The sequence below is a fragment of the Centruroides sculpturatus genome, unplaced genomic scaffold (assembly GCF_000671375.1).
Source record: "Centruroides sculpturatus isolate CEXI.00-Female unplaced genomic scaffold, Cexi_2.0 scaffold162, whole genome shotgun sequence".
NCBI lineage: Eukaryota > Metazoa > Arthropoda > Arachnida > Scorpiones > Buthidae > Centruroides > Centruroides sculpturatus.
This window is the reverse complement of record NW_019384555.1, coordinates 357,958-377,311: the sequence shown is the minus strand read 5'-3', so window position 1 is coordinate 377,311 and position 19,354 is coordinate 357,958. Positions and strand designations below refer to the sequence as shown.

The following is a 19,354-nucleotide window of genomic DNA, read 5'->3' as shown; positions in this document are numbered from 1 at the left end:
GATCGATTTCAAATTGTGAAGACCATTTCCCCCCTCCAAAAAATATCTCTATATATGCATTTGTGAACTGTTATTTATGATATTTGTAATAATTTTTGTTTAATCACTTTATTTCAACTATTTTTTGCTAATTATGTATTCGCTCGAACTTTGTTAAAACCTTAAGTGTATCCCGAACAATAACCGAAGTTGTAGGAGGAAATTTGCCTATTTTACCGATCTAGGGATCCCCTTTTCCAAATTTTAATATCGACTCAAAATAATTTAAAAAGACAAATTACAATAAAATGGTTTATTATCCAACTATCAGAAATTTCACAACGCGCCAAGGAAGAGAAGGAGCAATTAAATAATTAAAATTGTAAAGGATTAAAAAAATATATATAAAAATAGGGAATATCGCAATTCTGACAATCGCTGCAAGTGTGTGGGCTAGAATTGGAGAATCCATGCTTCTCACATGGACAACTACTGTATGTGGCTGGCTCACGTGTCGGAAAACCTTCCGATTTATTCATGTATGCACCAGATGGAAAAACAAAAAATATCGTGTATCCATGAGCACTCCAATAAATAAATAGAATTGAAACGATACTTTGAAATGTTTTCCCAATGAAAATGAATAATAATAATAATAATAATAAGTTTCAATAAAAATGATAAAATGTAAATTGAATTTTATTATAATGAGTTTGCTTGAATTTTGTTTCTTCTGAGATCGCAGCAATGCACGACGGGTAAGCTAGTATAATTATATAATTAACAACTTATTACTTTTATGTTTCTTTGATTTTTATTTCTGTTGTGCATTTTTACATCAATATAATAGCATTAAACATGCATATTTCATTTGACAATTAACAATAGCAATCAAAGCATAGTAACTTGAAATAATTTCCTAAGCTAATATATAATAATAGCATGGTAATTATCTGAGAAAAGCATACTATGCTTCTGACCTGTAAATTTGCTACAATTCTATTATTGATTAAATTTCTTTGTTTTTTTACATTAAGCAAGTAAATGAAAAATTACTTTCCAATTAATAAGATTAATTTTTTCTCAAGTCAGAAATTGAAACACAGAAAAATAAAATACAGTGATACCTCGGTTTTCATCGATAATCCATCCAAAAACAATCAACGAAATCCGAGGCAATTATTTCCATATGAATCAATGTAAATCCAATTAATTTGTTATAGACACTTCAAAATACAACCAAAAACGTATTTAATAGCATAAATATTGTGCTTAATACTAAAAACAATAAGTAATTAATATAAAAGACTAAGGTAAAAAATAAATGAATATTAACATAGCATTCGAAGGGCTGCTGGCTCTGGAAACTTTCTTTGGTTCCATGATGGAGCTAAAATGAAAGGAAAGCAATGGTTGATATCAGAACTCAGCAAGCCCACTGACGATAGGGAGAGAAATCCTCCTCCGCGAAAAAGAATGCTCAGGTGCAGGTGAGGTCTAAGATCACACAAAAAGTACAGATAGAGTCTCTTCAAGAAATTATCAAAAAACATCTGATCCCCGATTATTCCAATTTATCATTGTTTTGCTAGACACACTAGGTAATGATCACACAATGAGAAACTTTGCTACACTAAACAGGAAAATGCGTGGGTCGCCCTATGTTTTCGCAAAATTAGGAGGAGGTCACATAGACATGCTGACAAAATCCGGGGTATGCCAACGAAAACCGAGACAAATTTTCCACAAAAAAAAAAAAAATCAAAGAAAACTGAAACCGAAAATAACTGAAGTATTCTAAACATTTAATCCTAACAATTACACATAAGTCAATAATACATTTGGTTTTATTTTTGTTGTATCATTAGTCATTTCTTTTTATGTGACACAATGCTCCATGCCTTTTATTTCCATATGGAAACAGAAATAAAGATGAGAAATAAAAGGCATGCACTGTTGTGATGGAGCACTGTTTCACACAAAAGGAAATGTTAGTAACACATGATCAAAACACCAAAATTTATTAAAACATCTTTTATATACCTAACAATTGACATCATTTCAACGTAACAGAATAAAGATTTTGTTCAGTGTTATTTAGACTGAGAAAAGCTTAACTTTAAGATTAAAAGCCTGTGTAAAAAACATGAAAACAATTTTTGCTGAAAGTTGGCACTAGTGTTCATGTGAATTTATAGTGCCATTTGTCAACCAGTTTATTTACAACTGTTGGTTTCATCATTAAACGTGAAGTGTGCTTTGCAATTTTTAAAATAGACAAAAATATCAAACAAAGAATTTATCTAAAACTTTGTGTTACCAATGAAATTTCTTGTGCTGAGTTATTGAAAATGTTACAGAAGGCCTATGGTGAATCAGCTTTATCCAAAACACATTCGTACAAGTGGTACAAAGTGTTTAAAAAAGGCCAAAAAGTAATGGAAGACTTGCCTCGTTCTGGTTGACCTTCAACATCTTCAACTGACAAAAATATTGACAAAGTGAAGTAAATGGTAATGGAAAATCATCATTCAAACTTGAGAGAGATGGCTCATAATCTAAACATGTCTCATGAATCTATTCACACCAATTTAGTTGATGTTTTAGGTATGAGACGTGTTGCAGCATGACTTGTTCTGCAGGAGCTGAATTTTCTTCAAAAAGAGTACCAGAAAAAGGTTGCTGAAGAGATGTTTGAATGAGCCAATTCAGACCTACATTCACAAAAGACATCACAACAGGTGACAAGACATGGGTTTATGTGTTTGACTTGCAATCCAGCCAACTAGCTTCAGAATGGTGCTTTGAGAATGAGTTTAAACCAAAAAAAAAACCAAGTCAATGTCACTCAAAAATCAAAGTCATGTCAACTGTTTCTTTGAATGTTGTGTTGTCGTCTTGTTTGTTTGTTTTATTAAGTTATGGCAATGTAATACTTGGGCGGTCTACCTAGAGGGATGATAGGGTAGGACTTTTTAAGGGTAACTGGCCCCTATTTAGGCGTTACAAATGTGGAGAAAACCCGGAAAACTCTGTGGCCAGGCCGTCCAAGCATGATGTGAACCCATGACCAAACTCTCAGTGTTCAGGGACAAAAACCACTTGGTCACTAGCGGGCTGTGATGTTGTCCATTCGGAATTTATTCCAGAGATAAACAGTCACAATACAGTATTATATGGGTGTTATGAGGCATTTGAGAGAGAATGTTTGCTGGAAAAGGCCAGATTAGTGGAAGAGCCAATTCTTGGATGTTGCACCATGATAATGCACTGTCTCACATATAAAACCTTATATGTAAATTTTTAACCAAAAATGCAATAAATGCCATGTCATCAACTAAGCACCTTATTCTCCAGATATGGCCCCATGTGACTTTTTCCTCTTCCCCTAACTTGAATTACCACTTTGTGGAAAATGTTTTGAGTTTATTGAAGAAATAAAAGAAAATTAACACAGAGAACTGCAGGCCATACCAGAAAGTGCTTATAAGAAGTGTTTTGATGACTGGAGTGTTCGTTGGCAGATGTGTTTTGCATCAAATGGGACCTGTTTTGGAGGTGACAAAATAAATTTAGATGGTGAAAGCCAACATTTTGTATTTTATTTAACAATTTCTGGTAATTATTTGGCAATGTATTTTTAATTATGTTGAGAAATTAAAAAACAAACAGTTATCAATGGGGTACAATTAGCATACTAACCATTCAATGCATTTTAGTGTGTCCAATAATGTCCAAGGTGGCTTTACAATCACAATCCGGGACCTAAATTATATTAAAAAAAAGTTAACATCAGAAAAACATAGAAATGATAAAAAATAATATATATACTATATACTTCAAAATGTAAGGGTCAACACACTAACTGGTCACTATCAGCAGTGAAATTTATACAGAATGAATGTTTACTTTCAAATTCAGGCCTGGGAGTGCCATTTCCCCTCTGAAAAAGTGAGAAAAGTGAGTTGAAATACAGAAAAAGTGAATAAAAAGTGAGTGCAATAGTGACAAAACAAAGTGAAAAAACGGAAGGAAAACTCAGCAAAATAGCAGTAAAAGTTATTTTCTTTTTATTGTGTTATGGTTAAACACATTTTTAAAATTTCTGTATATACTGTAATACAGTCGTTATATCGCGCATTTTTGGTCCCCCGAATTTTAAAAGCATTTGAGTCAATAACTTTTAAATTACCAATTGTCACTGAATTTCTATTTGCAACGAAATACGGTATTTTATTTCCACTATTGTCCTTGAAACTACCACTGAAGGTGAAACAATAAATTCGCCAAGATCTACATATGCAGAACAAGTGGATGGATCGATTATCATTTGTTTCCTTTTAATAAAAAAGTTGTTTATTTATTAGTTTTAAGTACTGTCTCCTCATTTACAAGTTTCTGTAAATTCGAAATTTCACATCTTTATGTGAATTAACGGTATTGCTTCAATTCACACAGAGGTGTGAAATTTCGAATTCACAGCATAATGTGTAAGGAAAAGATTTCTTAATTCTGAAAGGAAAGTTCTAAAATTTTTATACAGTAGTAACTTTATTTTACTTTTTAATTAAAGAATTTTTACTCTCTAATTTTATAAGTTTTGATGTTCTATTATACATTCAATATTTTTTTTAAATTTTCAATTACAGCATTTATAATTTTTATTGAAAAATATAAACTACACGAATTTCTAATAAGCGATTTATATAGTACTGTATAATAAAATCGCAATTGATTTGTTTTTATATCGACAGTATTTGTCTTTCAATGTCATTGTTAAAGAAACAATAATGCTAAATGGGCGTTCATGGTATCGATGTTTACGTAAACGTCAATTAATACGATATAACCACGAATAAAATTCAGGATTGAAAAACTAAGCTTATTTTATATCAGAAACACTTAATGATGAAAGAATAGAGATTCCATAACATGTATAATCTGTCTAGTAAAAGCCCAGAATTTTTATTACTCGGTTATATCGCGTTTTTTTTCTGTCTCCTGATAACAAGTGGCTACTGTATTTCCAGTAAACCGTGAATACTTAAAAACTCTTTGGCTTCTGTAAATAATCAGTCATGAAAGATGATGTTATTTTATTAAGATTATTCTGGATGTTTTCAGATTCCTTCTTTTTCGCTTCCTCTTGCTTTTGAACACTTAACACTAATAAGCATCACACGTGCTGCTCGTACTACATTCATGTTTTTGCTGTTAATAGCCTTTCTCCAGTTTTTTTTGTTTGCTGCTTCTAACAAAACTTGGCCTGTCGCATGTATTTCTTTTTCTTCTACATTTTTCTGGTTTAAACTCAGCTGCAGTTCTATAATCTTCATGTTACGAACAGTTTTCTTTTGTTGTTCTTCAAAATGTTTCTGTGCTCTTTTTTTCTGTTTCTCTTATTCTTTTAACTTCTTTTCATTTTCCAATTGTTCTTGATAATTTCTATGCGCTGAGGGAGCTAATTTCAGTAGTCCTTTGTAATGGGTACAAGATGGGGCTTTGGTCATACATGTTTAGTCCCTCCTTAACAATCAAAAGTGAATTAAGTATTTTTTCCAATACTGATGGAGAAAGTGCCCAGAGTGAAATTGACCCTCTCTCTCGTGGGAATGCTGATTTCGCTATTTTGGCTATACTGGAATATTTATCATTATCAGAAACTGTTTATTTTTTAATCCTTTGAGATGTGTAAATATTGATTTCAAAATAAAATAATAAATCTGAAATAAATATATTTCAAATAATATAAGTAAAATAATATTTTATTAATGATTTCATAAATAACAATAAACTTTTTCCTACAAATGAATAAAAATAACATCGTTACATCGTTGTTAACCTTTTGGAAAGCATGTGAAAATACTTCTCACAAGCAATCATGTGTTGTACTTTTTACAACACTTTGAATCTTTTAATTTATTTGGTAAATTTTATATGTAAATATGAATTTATATTTTTGTTTACTTTTTTAGTCTCTCAATTAATGCACAATTATAATCAGCATAAGAGAAAAGATTAAAAAATGGATATTTCACAAGTTATTTTCATAACTTGTGAAATGGATATCACACATTTTATGAAAATAACACTTACTACATGGAATAATTATACTTGTAGTCAATTTAAACATACATTTAGAAAGATATAGATGTGATTTAATGTTAACAATATGCTATAAAATCATTATTTAACTCAAGTTTATGAAATTATTTAAAGATAAATCAAGTAAAAAAATATTTTGTAAACGACAACTACATAACCCGATTGTTAATTAAAATCAAATAATCTGCCAAATTATTGGGCTATAACAAGGATAACTACATGATCAGAAATGAAATAATTTATCTACTGGTAAAAGGTTATGCTATTATCTCGTGTTAATTTTAATAATTATATATTTTGAATTTACAAGCAGTAGCAGCGTTGTCAGCTTGAGAGGGTAATCCCTATGCTTAGTGTGTTTTCCCCTGCAAAAGGATTTTAGTGATTTTCTTAGAAAACAGCCAAAACCGCAGGGATGCTTAGAATACTCATTTTTAAACTCCATACAAGGAAATGTAATTCGGAAGAAGTAGATTTTGGCAAATAATGAAAATATAGCATGAGTACATAACTTTACTCAACACTGGCTTCTGAATTTGTAATGACAGGGATTTTTTTTAATTCATAAAGGATATTTTTACATACGTGAAATAAATTTTTGTTTTCTATAATCTAACAACACTGAGTGGCAGTTGCAATTTTGAGTCCTGCTCAGGGCTGCGTATTTTCTTCCAGAAAATTCTATTCCGATAGTCCGATAATTTGGCAGATAGTTTGGCTTTAAAATTATTTTTGATTTGTCCCACATCTTAATTAAGCATGTGAAAATGACCAAAAAAGTGAGAAAAGTGAGAAAATGACCTGAAAAGTGAGAAAAGTGAAGATACTTCAGAAAAGTGAGTACAAGTGAGAAAAGTGAGTGACTCTGAGGCCTGCAAATTAAAATACATATAGAAAAACAAATTTGATTGGCCAACAACTCAATAAGTTGAAAAGTAACAGATGTATTTCTTATATTTTTAAATTTTCAAAATATAAAATAATAATAATAATAATAATAAAATTTTAAAGCACTAAGATTTGATTGGTCAATTTACATTTACGAATAAGATCATTAAAATTTTGAATTTTATGTTATGCAATCAAAAGGAAAAATTCTAAATAGCACTAATTTTCAATTTCATGATATCAAAATCCATCTCCCCACAATAGCAAAAGAAAGCATATAAAATTAAACAAGAAATGAAGTCTCCAAATCTTAAATTTTCAGTTAGTGAAATATAACCTCAAAATTACTATGATAGAAACAAAAAAATGCATCTAGTCTATAGGAGTTAGTGTAAGTCAAAACAAAAATAATATTTGACTTGTAAAGAGTATACTGTTTTAGTTATTTTAGACTTAAAATCAATATTTATTTATTTTTATAAACCGAAGAAAATTTTTTTTGCTCAGATTCAAAATTTCTAACCTGTGTTTTGTATCCTATTACAATTCTATTACTGCCCATTGTGACAATAAAATTCAATTTAAATTGATTTATGAAATGATTACAAGATGCTACAGTACATTAAAAAATAATTAAAAATTTACAAATTATATGTCTTTCATCATTCAATAAGTATTTCTTTCTAATTTAAAACATTTGTTAATGAATAAAACAAGCCAATTAGACACTTTTTTTTTAATGTAATAATACTATAAAAAATATTAGAAGCTTCTTGTTGTTCTGTTATTTATAAATATTCACTTATTTTACAGAAAGCTCATTAAAAATAAAATAATTACCATATGTCTTCAAATATCTCTCTCATTTCTGACTCAATAACTGCTGCAAGAATGTGTTTCGTAACATCTTGAACTTCATCTACAATACCTTCTATTTCCTGTAATTAAAGGTTTATAAATCATGCAAATTTCAAATAGTAAAATATATGTATGTACATATGTATGTAAACACTATTATTTACCTTTTTCTTTTTCTGTTCAATTTGTTTTTCAGCTGATAAATCTGGTAGAATTTTATCTGGGGAAAAAATTATTTAATTTATAATTTTAAAATATTATTTTAAAACAAACTACAAAGACTTTTTCTATAATAAGTCATCTGAACAGTATTTATTTATATATGTTTTCTGTGGATTGTTTCTGAGAATATCTAAACTATGTAAACATTAGACCTATTTCTTATATATATATTTTAAAATCAAGAATATAGATATTGCGATAAAGAATAGATAGTACAATGAAAATCACCTTAATTTATATTCTACAATAACAGACTACTATTAATTTGATTTATGATTTTTTTTGTAAATTTAAAATTAAGATCACAAAATAACATTTAAACATTCCAACAACAATCTTCCATTAACAATAAAATTATTGTTAATAAGAAAATGAGAAACTACTATTTCAAAAATTAGCATTTATTTTTGTCTTTTCTTAATTACAACAATAGGCTTATATCATACTATTGTAAAATATTTTAAGAAATTAAAATGAAACTTACTTGGAGTCATTTTAGAATTTGTACTTTGACCTACACTAAATTTTAAATCCTTTGAAAGATCGGTACTTGACTTTGCTTTAATACCATTGATAATACTTTTACTACTTAAATTCTTATCTTCTGTCAAGAGAATTACATGGTCTTTTCCATCTAAAATAGTAATGATATACTCATTTTTATACAGTAATTAATCTTTTACTTATTTATTCATTCATTTGTTTAATAAATGTAAGTTATATCAAAATGTTAATATATGAAAAATCATATGAATATTTCATTTTAAAAAATTTTAATTTTGTCATAAACAGTGTAATTTTGAAATATTAATAGCTTTAATCACATTATTGACTTTTAACTAAGAATACCTCTGAAACAAGTTGCCTGAACTCAATTAAACAGAAAAACAAATACTAAATTATATAAAAATATATATGCAGTACAAATATTGTCAATCTGAGAAGAGGGCCTTCTGTAACACAGAATCAAGTGTCATGATTAGAGAGGGGAGAATAAATGGAATAATGTCCCCATCTACCCCACCACTCCAATTTTAAGACATTTTAGAATAAAATTGTAAGAATGTGAATTTGATGAAGGATCGTATCAAGGTAAAACAAAGAAAAAAGACAAAGATGGATGTAAAAACACAACACATGTTTATTGTATAGGAAGAACAAAGAATGACTACCCTTAACAGGGTTCACATAAACTGGGTCATTGCACGGGCAGTAGAGTAGATGGTATGATGATTCCCAGGTTAAAGTTACATTAACAACTTCCTAATGAAAGATAGTTTATGAATAAGTTCTAGTGCTCTCAAATTATCATCTGAAGCAAATTATAAAATTAATGCTACTAGGAGACTTGTTAAAATATTATGTGATGATTACTGATTTCCTGGGCTGCCATTTCAATTTTATTATTATTATTTATATTGTTACTAATTTATGTAACTTAATATTGTAGGATGTATTACACATTTGAGATCATTAATAATTTATTTAATAACTAACATGTAATATCTTTGACCATTATACTAATACTAATTCATGCACACAGTAATTTTGATAGGACTTTACCAGTGCACCTAATTTTGATATCAGAAGAGCACACATCATTTTTAGATGTAAAAAAAAAAAAGAAAAAAGGCCCAAATGTACAGGTTTTAACCTATTAACGACAGAAAACAATAAAAAGCATATAAACCAATACAAATAAACAAAACAAGATATATAAAAATAAATAATCAAATCTGACCATACATATTAGTGACTTTTAGAAAGTCCAGTAGCTTATCAAGATTTGGCCTCTGGCCCAAAACCTCTGTCAGACTTCCATTTCCAAAATACTGTCTGCAATTCCTCTCAAAGGCAGGACAATTGCACAGTATGCATTTTATACTTAAACAGTTGCAATACTGCCATACCACCCTTCAATAAGTATTGATGAGTCAAACTGGTATGTCCAATCCTCAGGCAAGTAAGGATAACCTCAGATCTTCTTTTATACACTTTGTGAACCGCAGAGGAGGTTGGAGGTCTCCCTTTCCGGCTACAGGCCGTTTAACCTGCTCACTTGTCAAGATGGCTAAATTTCGAATGCGGTCCCGAAGGGTCGGGATTCTTTTTGTCAGATCGAGTGGAGGAGGTGAGAGGCGTAGGCGATATGCAAGTAAATGACACCAGTTAACAATGGAAACAACGATTTATTAGATTAATGAAAAATAACAAGTACAAAATCTAACTAAATTAAACTTCACTCTGACACCAAGGATGAAATACTAAATTCGGAATCTGTTACCGGTGTAATTTGCGTGAAAAAATCTTCCTTTCACAAACGTTTTTGAGCTGTTGAGATAGCTCTTCTTCAGGTAGAGAAAAAATTCTGACAGAATACTTTGAAAAATGGAACGTAGATATTTAAATAAAAAACCGAATCTAAAAATAGAATGCAGATGTTTTTCTGCATTCTATTTTTGGCACTAACTTCAACACTTACATATGTATTTCAATATATTATATTTAGAATTAATAAATAATCTAACTTACATTTTTGAGAAAGCTGCATACAACATTGTAGAATTTTGTCGTCATTGCATTCAGCATTTAAATTATTTTCACAAAATGAAGCCTGTGTAAATAAAAATATAAACAAAAACATTATATATGCAAATGAAGAATTTGTCTTGTACTCATTGTATTGCAAATTACATGTAGTACACAATATTTTATATTACAGTAGAGCATCGATTATCTGATCCCCGATCAACCGTCACATCGGTTAACCGACCACGTTCTAATCAGCAAATTCAAATGTCTGCTAGTGATGTGACGCTACAATATTTGGCTATGTCTTGGCTACTTTAATATTATTTTTGTGTGTTTTAGCTGGCAACACTGGCTCGACCATGAAAGGGAGCCAGTATTTAAATGAGGCTTAATTTTCTAATTTTTAACAATACAATAGCAATGATTATTATTTTTAAAAAATTTTTGTTAGGCTTAACATCGATGAAATTCAACGTGAAGTGGGTTAATAGTGGTATACTAATATACTAATTACATGGGATATACTAATATACTATATTAATAATGTATTTTCTCATATTTTTCGGTTATCCGACCAACCTCAGCCCCCAATTGAGTCGGATAATCGATGCTCTACTGTATTAAACAAAATTATTACACAACATTCATATCCATCACAACTATCAAACTTTATTGTCAACAGTTGTTGAAAAAAGCTAGACATTCCTGGCATTCTTTGTTTTTGTCCCTAATAATTGATACCATTAACTTCATGTCTTCAGATTGGTTTGAGAGATATTAAGGGGGGTACGGCCATATCTCCTGAACCAATGGTTCAACTTTTCTGAAAATTTCTAGAAACATTTACCTCTAACACAAACTTTCCTGCAAAATTTCAGAAATTTCTGACAAATAGTATAGAAGTTATTTAGCTTCAAATGAATGAAAAAAAATTGTGCTCCATCATGCACTACATTCCATACATATAGAAAAATTCCCAACTTTTTTTTTCTTTTTTTTGCATTTCTTGATATTGCAAGGTACAGAGTCCATAAATGTAAAAATCTTGGGGGTCATTTTTTAATTGATCACCATATATATGTAATATTTTTACTTTGGCAACTGTTACATAACAGAGGGGAAGTAAAAATATTACATAGTTTTTGCTGAAGCAGTTTATATCATTTTTTGTCTATAAATATAAAACTCAGAATAAAAAACAATGTTGGATGCATTCCACATTACAATTAACAAAAAATTACAGTGAAATTGCTGTTATGTAACTGCAAATGATTTCTATGTAGATTTCAAATCCAAAGATCAAATAAATGGGACATCAAAACAAATGAATTACATTTCATCCTCAAACTGAATGCAATGGTCTTCTTTTTGTGCTTTTAAGTATTATACTCAACAAAAAATTGCAGTGACCCATTATTTTAATTCCAATGTAGTATGTTTGACTGATTATGTTATTTAAGAATTTATAAGTATATTAACAAAATTATGGAATTATGTTTTATTAATCTTATTTTCCTGTCAGTTTAAAAAAATGACAGGTGACTATGACTTCACATACCATGAATGTAGTACACTCAATATTTACATTCAAATATAAACAAAAACTAATGATCTTTTCTTGACCCAATAAAAAGTAATATTAATTTCCAAAATTCTTAAAAAGTTTTCATGTATTTATTATGAAAAACCATAAAATTTTTTTGATATGATGCAATAAGATATTTGAATTAAATTAATAGACAGTATCGAAAGTTTTCTAGATTATCAGAAAACTGCTGTACAGTGAAAAATTATAATCAATACAGAGTATATATCATCACCAAATAAAAGAATAATGTAATAATTATATTAAAATATAAAATATTCTAATGTAAATACTCTAGTGTAATAAATTGTTTTAGAGGATTTTAAATTAAATACTATATAATGTATACAGTATTTAAGTGAAAGTATTAATGAATTGCAAGATATTTTTAAATAAAAAAAATTATANTATACCTCTGTTGCAGTTTGGCCTCGTATTCTAGGATGACCAGATTTTAGTTTCTTGAAAACAAAATGAACAGCTTCCGTAGCTTTGTGAAAAATATTCTATGCAAAATAAAAATACGTTTTAAAAATTTCTAATTTATTATAGATTTCAAGTTAACTTTTATAAAAGTAAACAAGTAAAATGGCAAAGCCGTATTGGGACAAGACTATGTCTTGGAGACTCAATAGTAAGCAGGATCACTTTGACACTTAAGGCGGGTCTCATTCTCATTCTCCAATCTTTGGTATCACTGTGTTTGAATGCGATCTTTCAAACTTCGCCGGCCTCGGCAACGGCCATGACCACGAGGTCATCCATGATGCATTTTCAGTGAAATTAACCTATCCAATTTCGAAATTTCTCTCTGTTGCATGTCGCTCTGGGTTGAATTTTTGTTGACGCCTAACAAAAATTTCCCATTTGGGGGGGATTGTGGCTATCGTATCATTTGAAATTTATTTTTTTTATTTTGCACAAGCAATATATATATATACACATATACACATACAGTAGAGTGTCAATTATCCGAATGTCAATAAACCGAAAGTGTTCCAGTCGGACTGTGTTGTGCTGAATCGAATGTTTTCGATACTAGATTAACTTCTAAAGTATAATTTTTTTGTTTTTATATTTTTCAATATATTTATTATGCTTGTACGAAATAAAGAAATAATTTTTAACAATACAATAGCCACAATTATTATTATAAAAATTTTCATTAGGCTTAACATTGACGAAAATTCAATGCAAAATGACATGCAATGGAGAAAAATTTAAACATGGGATATATTAATATGCTATTATTGGGATATACTAATATACTATATTAATAATGTATTTTTTCATACCTAATTGGTTATATGAGAAATCGATTTTCTGAACAACCCCAGTCCCCAATTGATTCGGATAATCGACGTTCTACTGTATATTATATATATATATATATTAATAAATGTAAAATGAAAACAAATTATATTTTGGAAGTTAGTTTTAATATAAAATTATTTGACTAGTGCCATCTGCTTTAAAAAACATTCTGATGCTGAAACAAGATATCTCAGGTCAATCGGTCAAGGTCAGCTTGTAGCAACAAGAGATATGTGGGGAATAACATGGGACAGGTAAATGGTTTTTTTCAAAGATTCTTTTCTCATTTTGAACTTCCCAACACATGCATTTGTCAAAATTCGATTTCGCAACATTTGCATTTCCAACTTCCCAACCAGCAATGCATGCACAAATCTTGCACTACTGTCTGTTTGTAGAGAGTGTCACCATTTTGAATTTTATTTAGATTTGGTTCTTGGCCCCAAGTACCTACAAGTCTTATTTTATTTTTTTAATGTGCACATGATTTGGGCATCTAATATTGTGTGCCAGATTGCAATTTCTGTCACGTACTCCTTCATACCTCTAAGCTGGTAACAGAGCAGGCAATACAATTTTATAAACAAGACATAGACTTGTCAAAAAATATAAATTCTTATATAATTTAGATAAAAATTCATAAAATACAATCAATTTACCTTTGCATTTCTGTTATTTTTTAAAGAATCAAGCTCTTGAATAACAACCCAAGGTATAATAACTAATGGCACACCATATTCTGCAATTTAAAAATAAATATTGCTTATACCTATTTAAATTTTTAAATATGACATAAAAGCAGTTTTACACTTAAAATATAAATCATGCTCCAAAACTAACATTAGAAAATATCATTTTTCCAAGCTTAAGCAAACTAATTACTATTAGATTTAAATATAATACATTATAAACAAAGAAATAAATAAAAATGTACTGTAGTTAATAGCATGCCAGAGAATAACAGCACATTGTAATTTGAAAAAGGCTGATAAAAAAAGTTGACTTACTACAGGTTTTCGGAAAAAAATTATTTTTTTAAAATGTAAAATTTTCAAATGTTTTCTCTAATTTTATATTACATTTTTAAAATAAGTCAATTGAAAACAAAGCAGCTTTCAAAGAATTCTTGCCTATTCATCATTTTGTTGGAAAGAATTGTATATTACAGGAAATAAGATGTATTAGAGCTAACCTATATATTAATTCTATACTGACTTGAACAATATTAAATTTAGGAGTAGATGAATGGAAACTAATTAGCCATACAATAAATTAAACATTGTACTAACATCTAAAATTTTTACATACTATTTTTCAATTTGTACTAAAAACATTTGTTTTAGTATATCTTTGGAATTTTTTACACAAAGATTTAGAAACATAACAGTATTTAATATCAGATAAGAGTATATAATAATACTCTTATCCACTGTCTTAGATTTCATCTTGAAGAATATGTTTATAAACTAAATTTTAATATATACTTCTTAATTAATTAACTAATTAATTAATTAAATAAAGTTTATATAGGAAAAATATAGAAAAAACTGTGTGCGCGCGCATTTGTGTAATAACTTAGTTTTCTTACTTTTAAATCTTACATACCTGTTATCTGCAATTCTATTAAACATTTTACATATTTTAAATGAGAAAGGAAGATATTTGTATCTACAACAATAAATAGATCCTGAAAAATAAATTAATATTCTATTAAATAATTATTATTTATTGAACAATTTAATAAATTAAGTCTCAAATTTTTCATATAATATATATTTAGTATTTAACATAAATAAAGCACAAGCACTATGATGTGCATATATATAGTAACCATGCTTAACACTGATTCGATATAACACGGTCTGCTCAAAGCCTAAAAAACACTCAAAATTTACAGCTGATTCAAATTATCACGGCATTTCATTAATTCATATATAATACGATTATTCCCAAACACAAACCAATCAGCAAAAGGTGGCAATTTGTCGTAGCGCTGCACTTTCCTTAAATTTATGTTTGTTTGGTGCAATTTTGCATGGATGCCATAGACAATATTGACTTTGCTTGGCAAGAATTAACTGATAAATGCATGAACGAAGTGTGGAAGAAATTATGAATGAAGGTATCCAAGAATTCTCAACGAGAAGAGTCTATTGTTGTATTGTTAGGTTGACCTAATTTGGTCAACCTAATCGATACAGCAGGACTAGGAGATGTAGATGAGCAGTATTTTGATGAGTTATTGCAAGTTTCTGGTGAAAGTCTTACCAACGATGACCTTTAAGAATGGCAGAACAAGGAATTCATGTAGAACTGGAAAATAGATTCTGAAAACAAAGAACCCAAAGAATTTCTCTACAGATTTTCTTATTGAAAGTTTGGTAACCATAACCAAAATCATTGATCAAATTGTAGCAAATAATCCAGATTTTGAAAGGAGTGTAAAAGCAAAACAAGGTGTTTTGGATGTGCTCTTCTGCTACTGCCATTTGCTTGAGGAAAAAAAAGCAACAAATAAAACTACACAACTTTATTGCAAAAAACAAGAATTTCAGAAAAGCCAGGACCTTCATCACAAAAATGAACTTTACATTTCTATGTGCATACGTTTATGTCTTATTTAACATATACTATTATGCAAATAATAGTATATGTTAAATGTACTATTATTTGCATATTGTTTATTTTGGTCGCATGTTCCCCTTTCCCTATTTACATGATTTTAAAATGACCCCATTTAATGCTGTTTCATTCAGCTCTTTGTTATGTAGGAACATTAAGCAGGGGTGTGTGTGTGTGTGTGTGCTTATATATATATATATATATGGAGAGGAAAGAATAAGTGGCTGTTATCTACGAATATAGCCATGGAAGGAAGTGGGAAGGGGGGAGAGAGGGGGAGAGGGAAGGAAAGAAGGAAGAGAAGAGAGTTCATACATGTATCCCCATGTTCGTTTGTTAGACATAATAAAACACAAAATACACTGACCATGAGACCAGTGGAACATTAATGAATACACAATTAAGAGTGTGTGTGCACAAATACTACAATAATACAAAATTTCTAATTTAAAATACAAACTACCACTAGTACGGCTGCCTGTCCTCTTACAAATGCTGTACATTGTGCAGAAAACAAGAACGTGTAGAATACAAACCAACCACATAGGATTACAGTACACAGTAATTTGCAAAACTGGAGTGTACCACATTCCATCACTCAGTAATGGGTGAATTCCACTATGATGTGTATTTTACAACTACAGTACTAATATTACTTAACAACTTTGACTGATTCACGTATTTTTAATGTTTTATATTCAATTGAATTTAGGATTCTTTGTATGAATCTATTATTATTTTAACAATGATCTTCATCTGAAAATTTATTTTGCAATGTTTATCATTATAAAACATTGAAAATACTACAGGATTAGTGTAACATTGAAGTAATTGAAAAATTATCTAACTTCTGATTGTAATAGCACTATATGACATGCCACACTATAATAGATCAGCCCTCAACATTATAAAAACATCTATAAGTATATTATTTTTCAAAATTGTAAGTATAACTATGTAACTTATACAGTAGAGCATTGTTTATCCGAATCAATTAGGGACTGGGGTTGTTCGGATAACTTATTTTTCGAATAACCAATTATGTATGAAAAAATATATTAACCTATCCCGTGTTGAAAATTTTCTCCGTTGTGTGTCGCTTCGCGTTGAATTTTCATCGATATTAAGCCTAATGTAAGCTTTTTAAATTAATAATCGTGACTAAAATAAATATTGTTAAAAATTATTTCTTTATTTTTTACAAACAAAATAAATATATTGAAAAATATAAAAACAAAATAAAATTATACTTTAGAAGTTAATCTAGTATCAAAAACGTTCAATTCAACAGACACACAGTCCTCAGAATAACACCACACAAAAGTGCCAGTGCTGTCAGCTAAAACACACACATCAACAAAAAACAAATATTGGAGTAGCCCAAGATATAGCCAAAGATTGCAGCGCCACAGCACTAGCAAAAATTTAAATTTGCCGACTGGAATTCTTTCAGATAACTGACTTTTGGATAAACAACGCTCTACTGTATTTACAAAAAATTTCAGATATTTCAGATTTTCTATGAATTAGAAAATGAATGACAACTCTCACTCGCGTTCATTTGCAAATTTATTATCTTCCATTCATGATCTCATCTTCACCCTGTTTTCTCCCCATCAGACAAATGTGTGTACCATGCTGTGTAACTGCAACTCATCATTCATCTTTTAATTTGTTTTTAATTTTATTTCTAAATTCTCGTAATTTTTCTTGTAAAATTATTTTCTTCCTTTTTAATAACACTAATACTGTTTTTTAATATTTTATTTTAAGACAAATCTAGCTTCTTTCTTGTCAAGTCATAGTAATAATAATTATCGTTCCATATTACCAAGATGCACGAAGTTTCTATCTAGTTATGTATGTCCAATGTAATGTATTTATTTTTTTTATACTCAAAACTGTGTGTGCGCGCATTTGTGTAATAACTTAGTTTTCTTACTTTTAAATCTTACATACCTGTTATCTGCAATTCTATTAAACATTTTACATATTTTAAATGAGAAAGGAAGATATTTGTATCTACAACAATAAATAGATCCTGAAAAATAAATTAATATTCTATTAAATAATTATTATTTATTAAACAATTTAATAAATTAAGTCTCAAATTTTTCATATAATATATATTTAGTATTTAACATAAATAAAGCACAAGCACTATGATGTGCATATATATAGTAACCATGCTTAACACTGATTCGATATAACACGGTCTGCTCAAAGCCTAAAAAACACTCAAAATTTACAGCTGATTCAAATTATCACGGCATTTCATTAATTCATATATAATACGATTATTCCCAAACACAAACCAATCAGCAAAAGGTGGCAATTTGTCGTAGCGCTGCACTTTCCTTAAATTTATGTTTGTTTGGTGCAATTTTGCATGGATGCCATAGACAATATTGACTTCGCTTGGCAAGAATTAACTGATAAATGCATGAACGAAGTGTGGAAGAAATTATGAATGAAGGTATCCAAGAATTCTCAACGAGAAGAGTCTATTGTTGTATTGTTAGGTTGACCTAATTTGGTCAACCTAATTGATACAGCAGGACTAGGAGATGTAGATGAGCAGTATTTTGATGAGTTATTGCAAGTTTCTGGTGAAAGTCTTACCAACGATGACCTTTAAGAATGGCAGAACAAGGAATTCATGTAGAACTGGAAAATAGATTCTGAAAACAAAGAACCCAAAGAATTTCTCTACAGATTTTCTTATTGAAAGTTTGGTAACCATAACCAAAATCATTGATCAAATTGTAGCAAATAATCCAGATTTTGAAAGGAGTGTAAAAGCAAAACAAGGTGTTTTGGATGTGCTCTTCTGCTACTGCCATTTGCTTGAGGAAAAAAAAGCAACAAATAAAACTACACAACTTTATTGCAAAAAACAAGAATTTCAGAAAAGCCAGGACCTTCATCACAAAAATGAACTTTACATTTCTATGTGCATACGTTTATGTCTTATTTAACATATACTATTATGCAAATAATAGTATATGTTAAATGTACTATTATTTGCATATTGTTTATTTTGGTCGCATGTTCCCCTTTCCCTATTTACATGATTTTAAAATGACCCCATTTAATGCTGTTTCATTCAGCTCTTTGTTATGTAGGAACATTAAGCAGGGGTGTGTGTGTGTGTGCTTATATAAATATATATATATGGAGAGGAAAGAATAAGTGGCTGTTATCTACGAATATAGCCATGGAAGGAAGTGGGAAGGGGGGAGAGAGGGG

The 19,354-nt window shown here is 29.3% G+C and overlaps 1 protein-coding gene across 1 annotated transcript in view; it reads right to left on the bottom strand.

Moving 5' to 3' along the window:
* Positions 1–2,844: 2,844 nt before the first annotated feature.
* LOC111623814 (transcriptional protein SWT1-like) overlaps positions 2,845–19,354 on the bottom strand; it is a 77,732-nt gene continuing 61,222 nt past the window's right edge. Inside the window, exons 7-13 of the mRNA XM_023366522.1 lie at positions 14,143–14,222; positions 12,583–12,675; positions 10,585–10,666; positions 8,537–8,686; positions 7,995–8,050; positions 7,813–7,910; positions 2,845–3,744 (exon numbers count right to left, since the gene is read on the bottom strand). Coding sequence (XP_023222290.1) covers positions 3,669–3,744; positions 7,813–7,910; positions 7,995–8,050; positions 8,537–8,686; positions 10,585–10,666; positions 12,583–12,675; positions 14,143–14,222 — 635 coding nt within the window. The 3' untranslated portion in view covers positions 2,845–3,668. The remainder of the gene's footprint in view (positions 3,745–7,812; positions 7,911–7,994; positions 8,051–8,536; positions 8,687–10,584; positions 10,667–12,582; positions 12,676–14,142; positions 14,223–19,354) is intronic.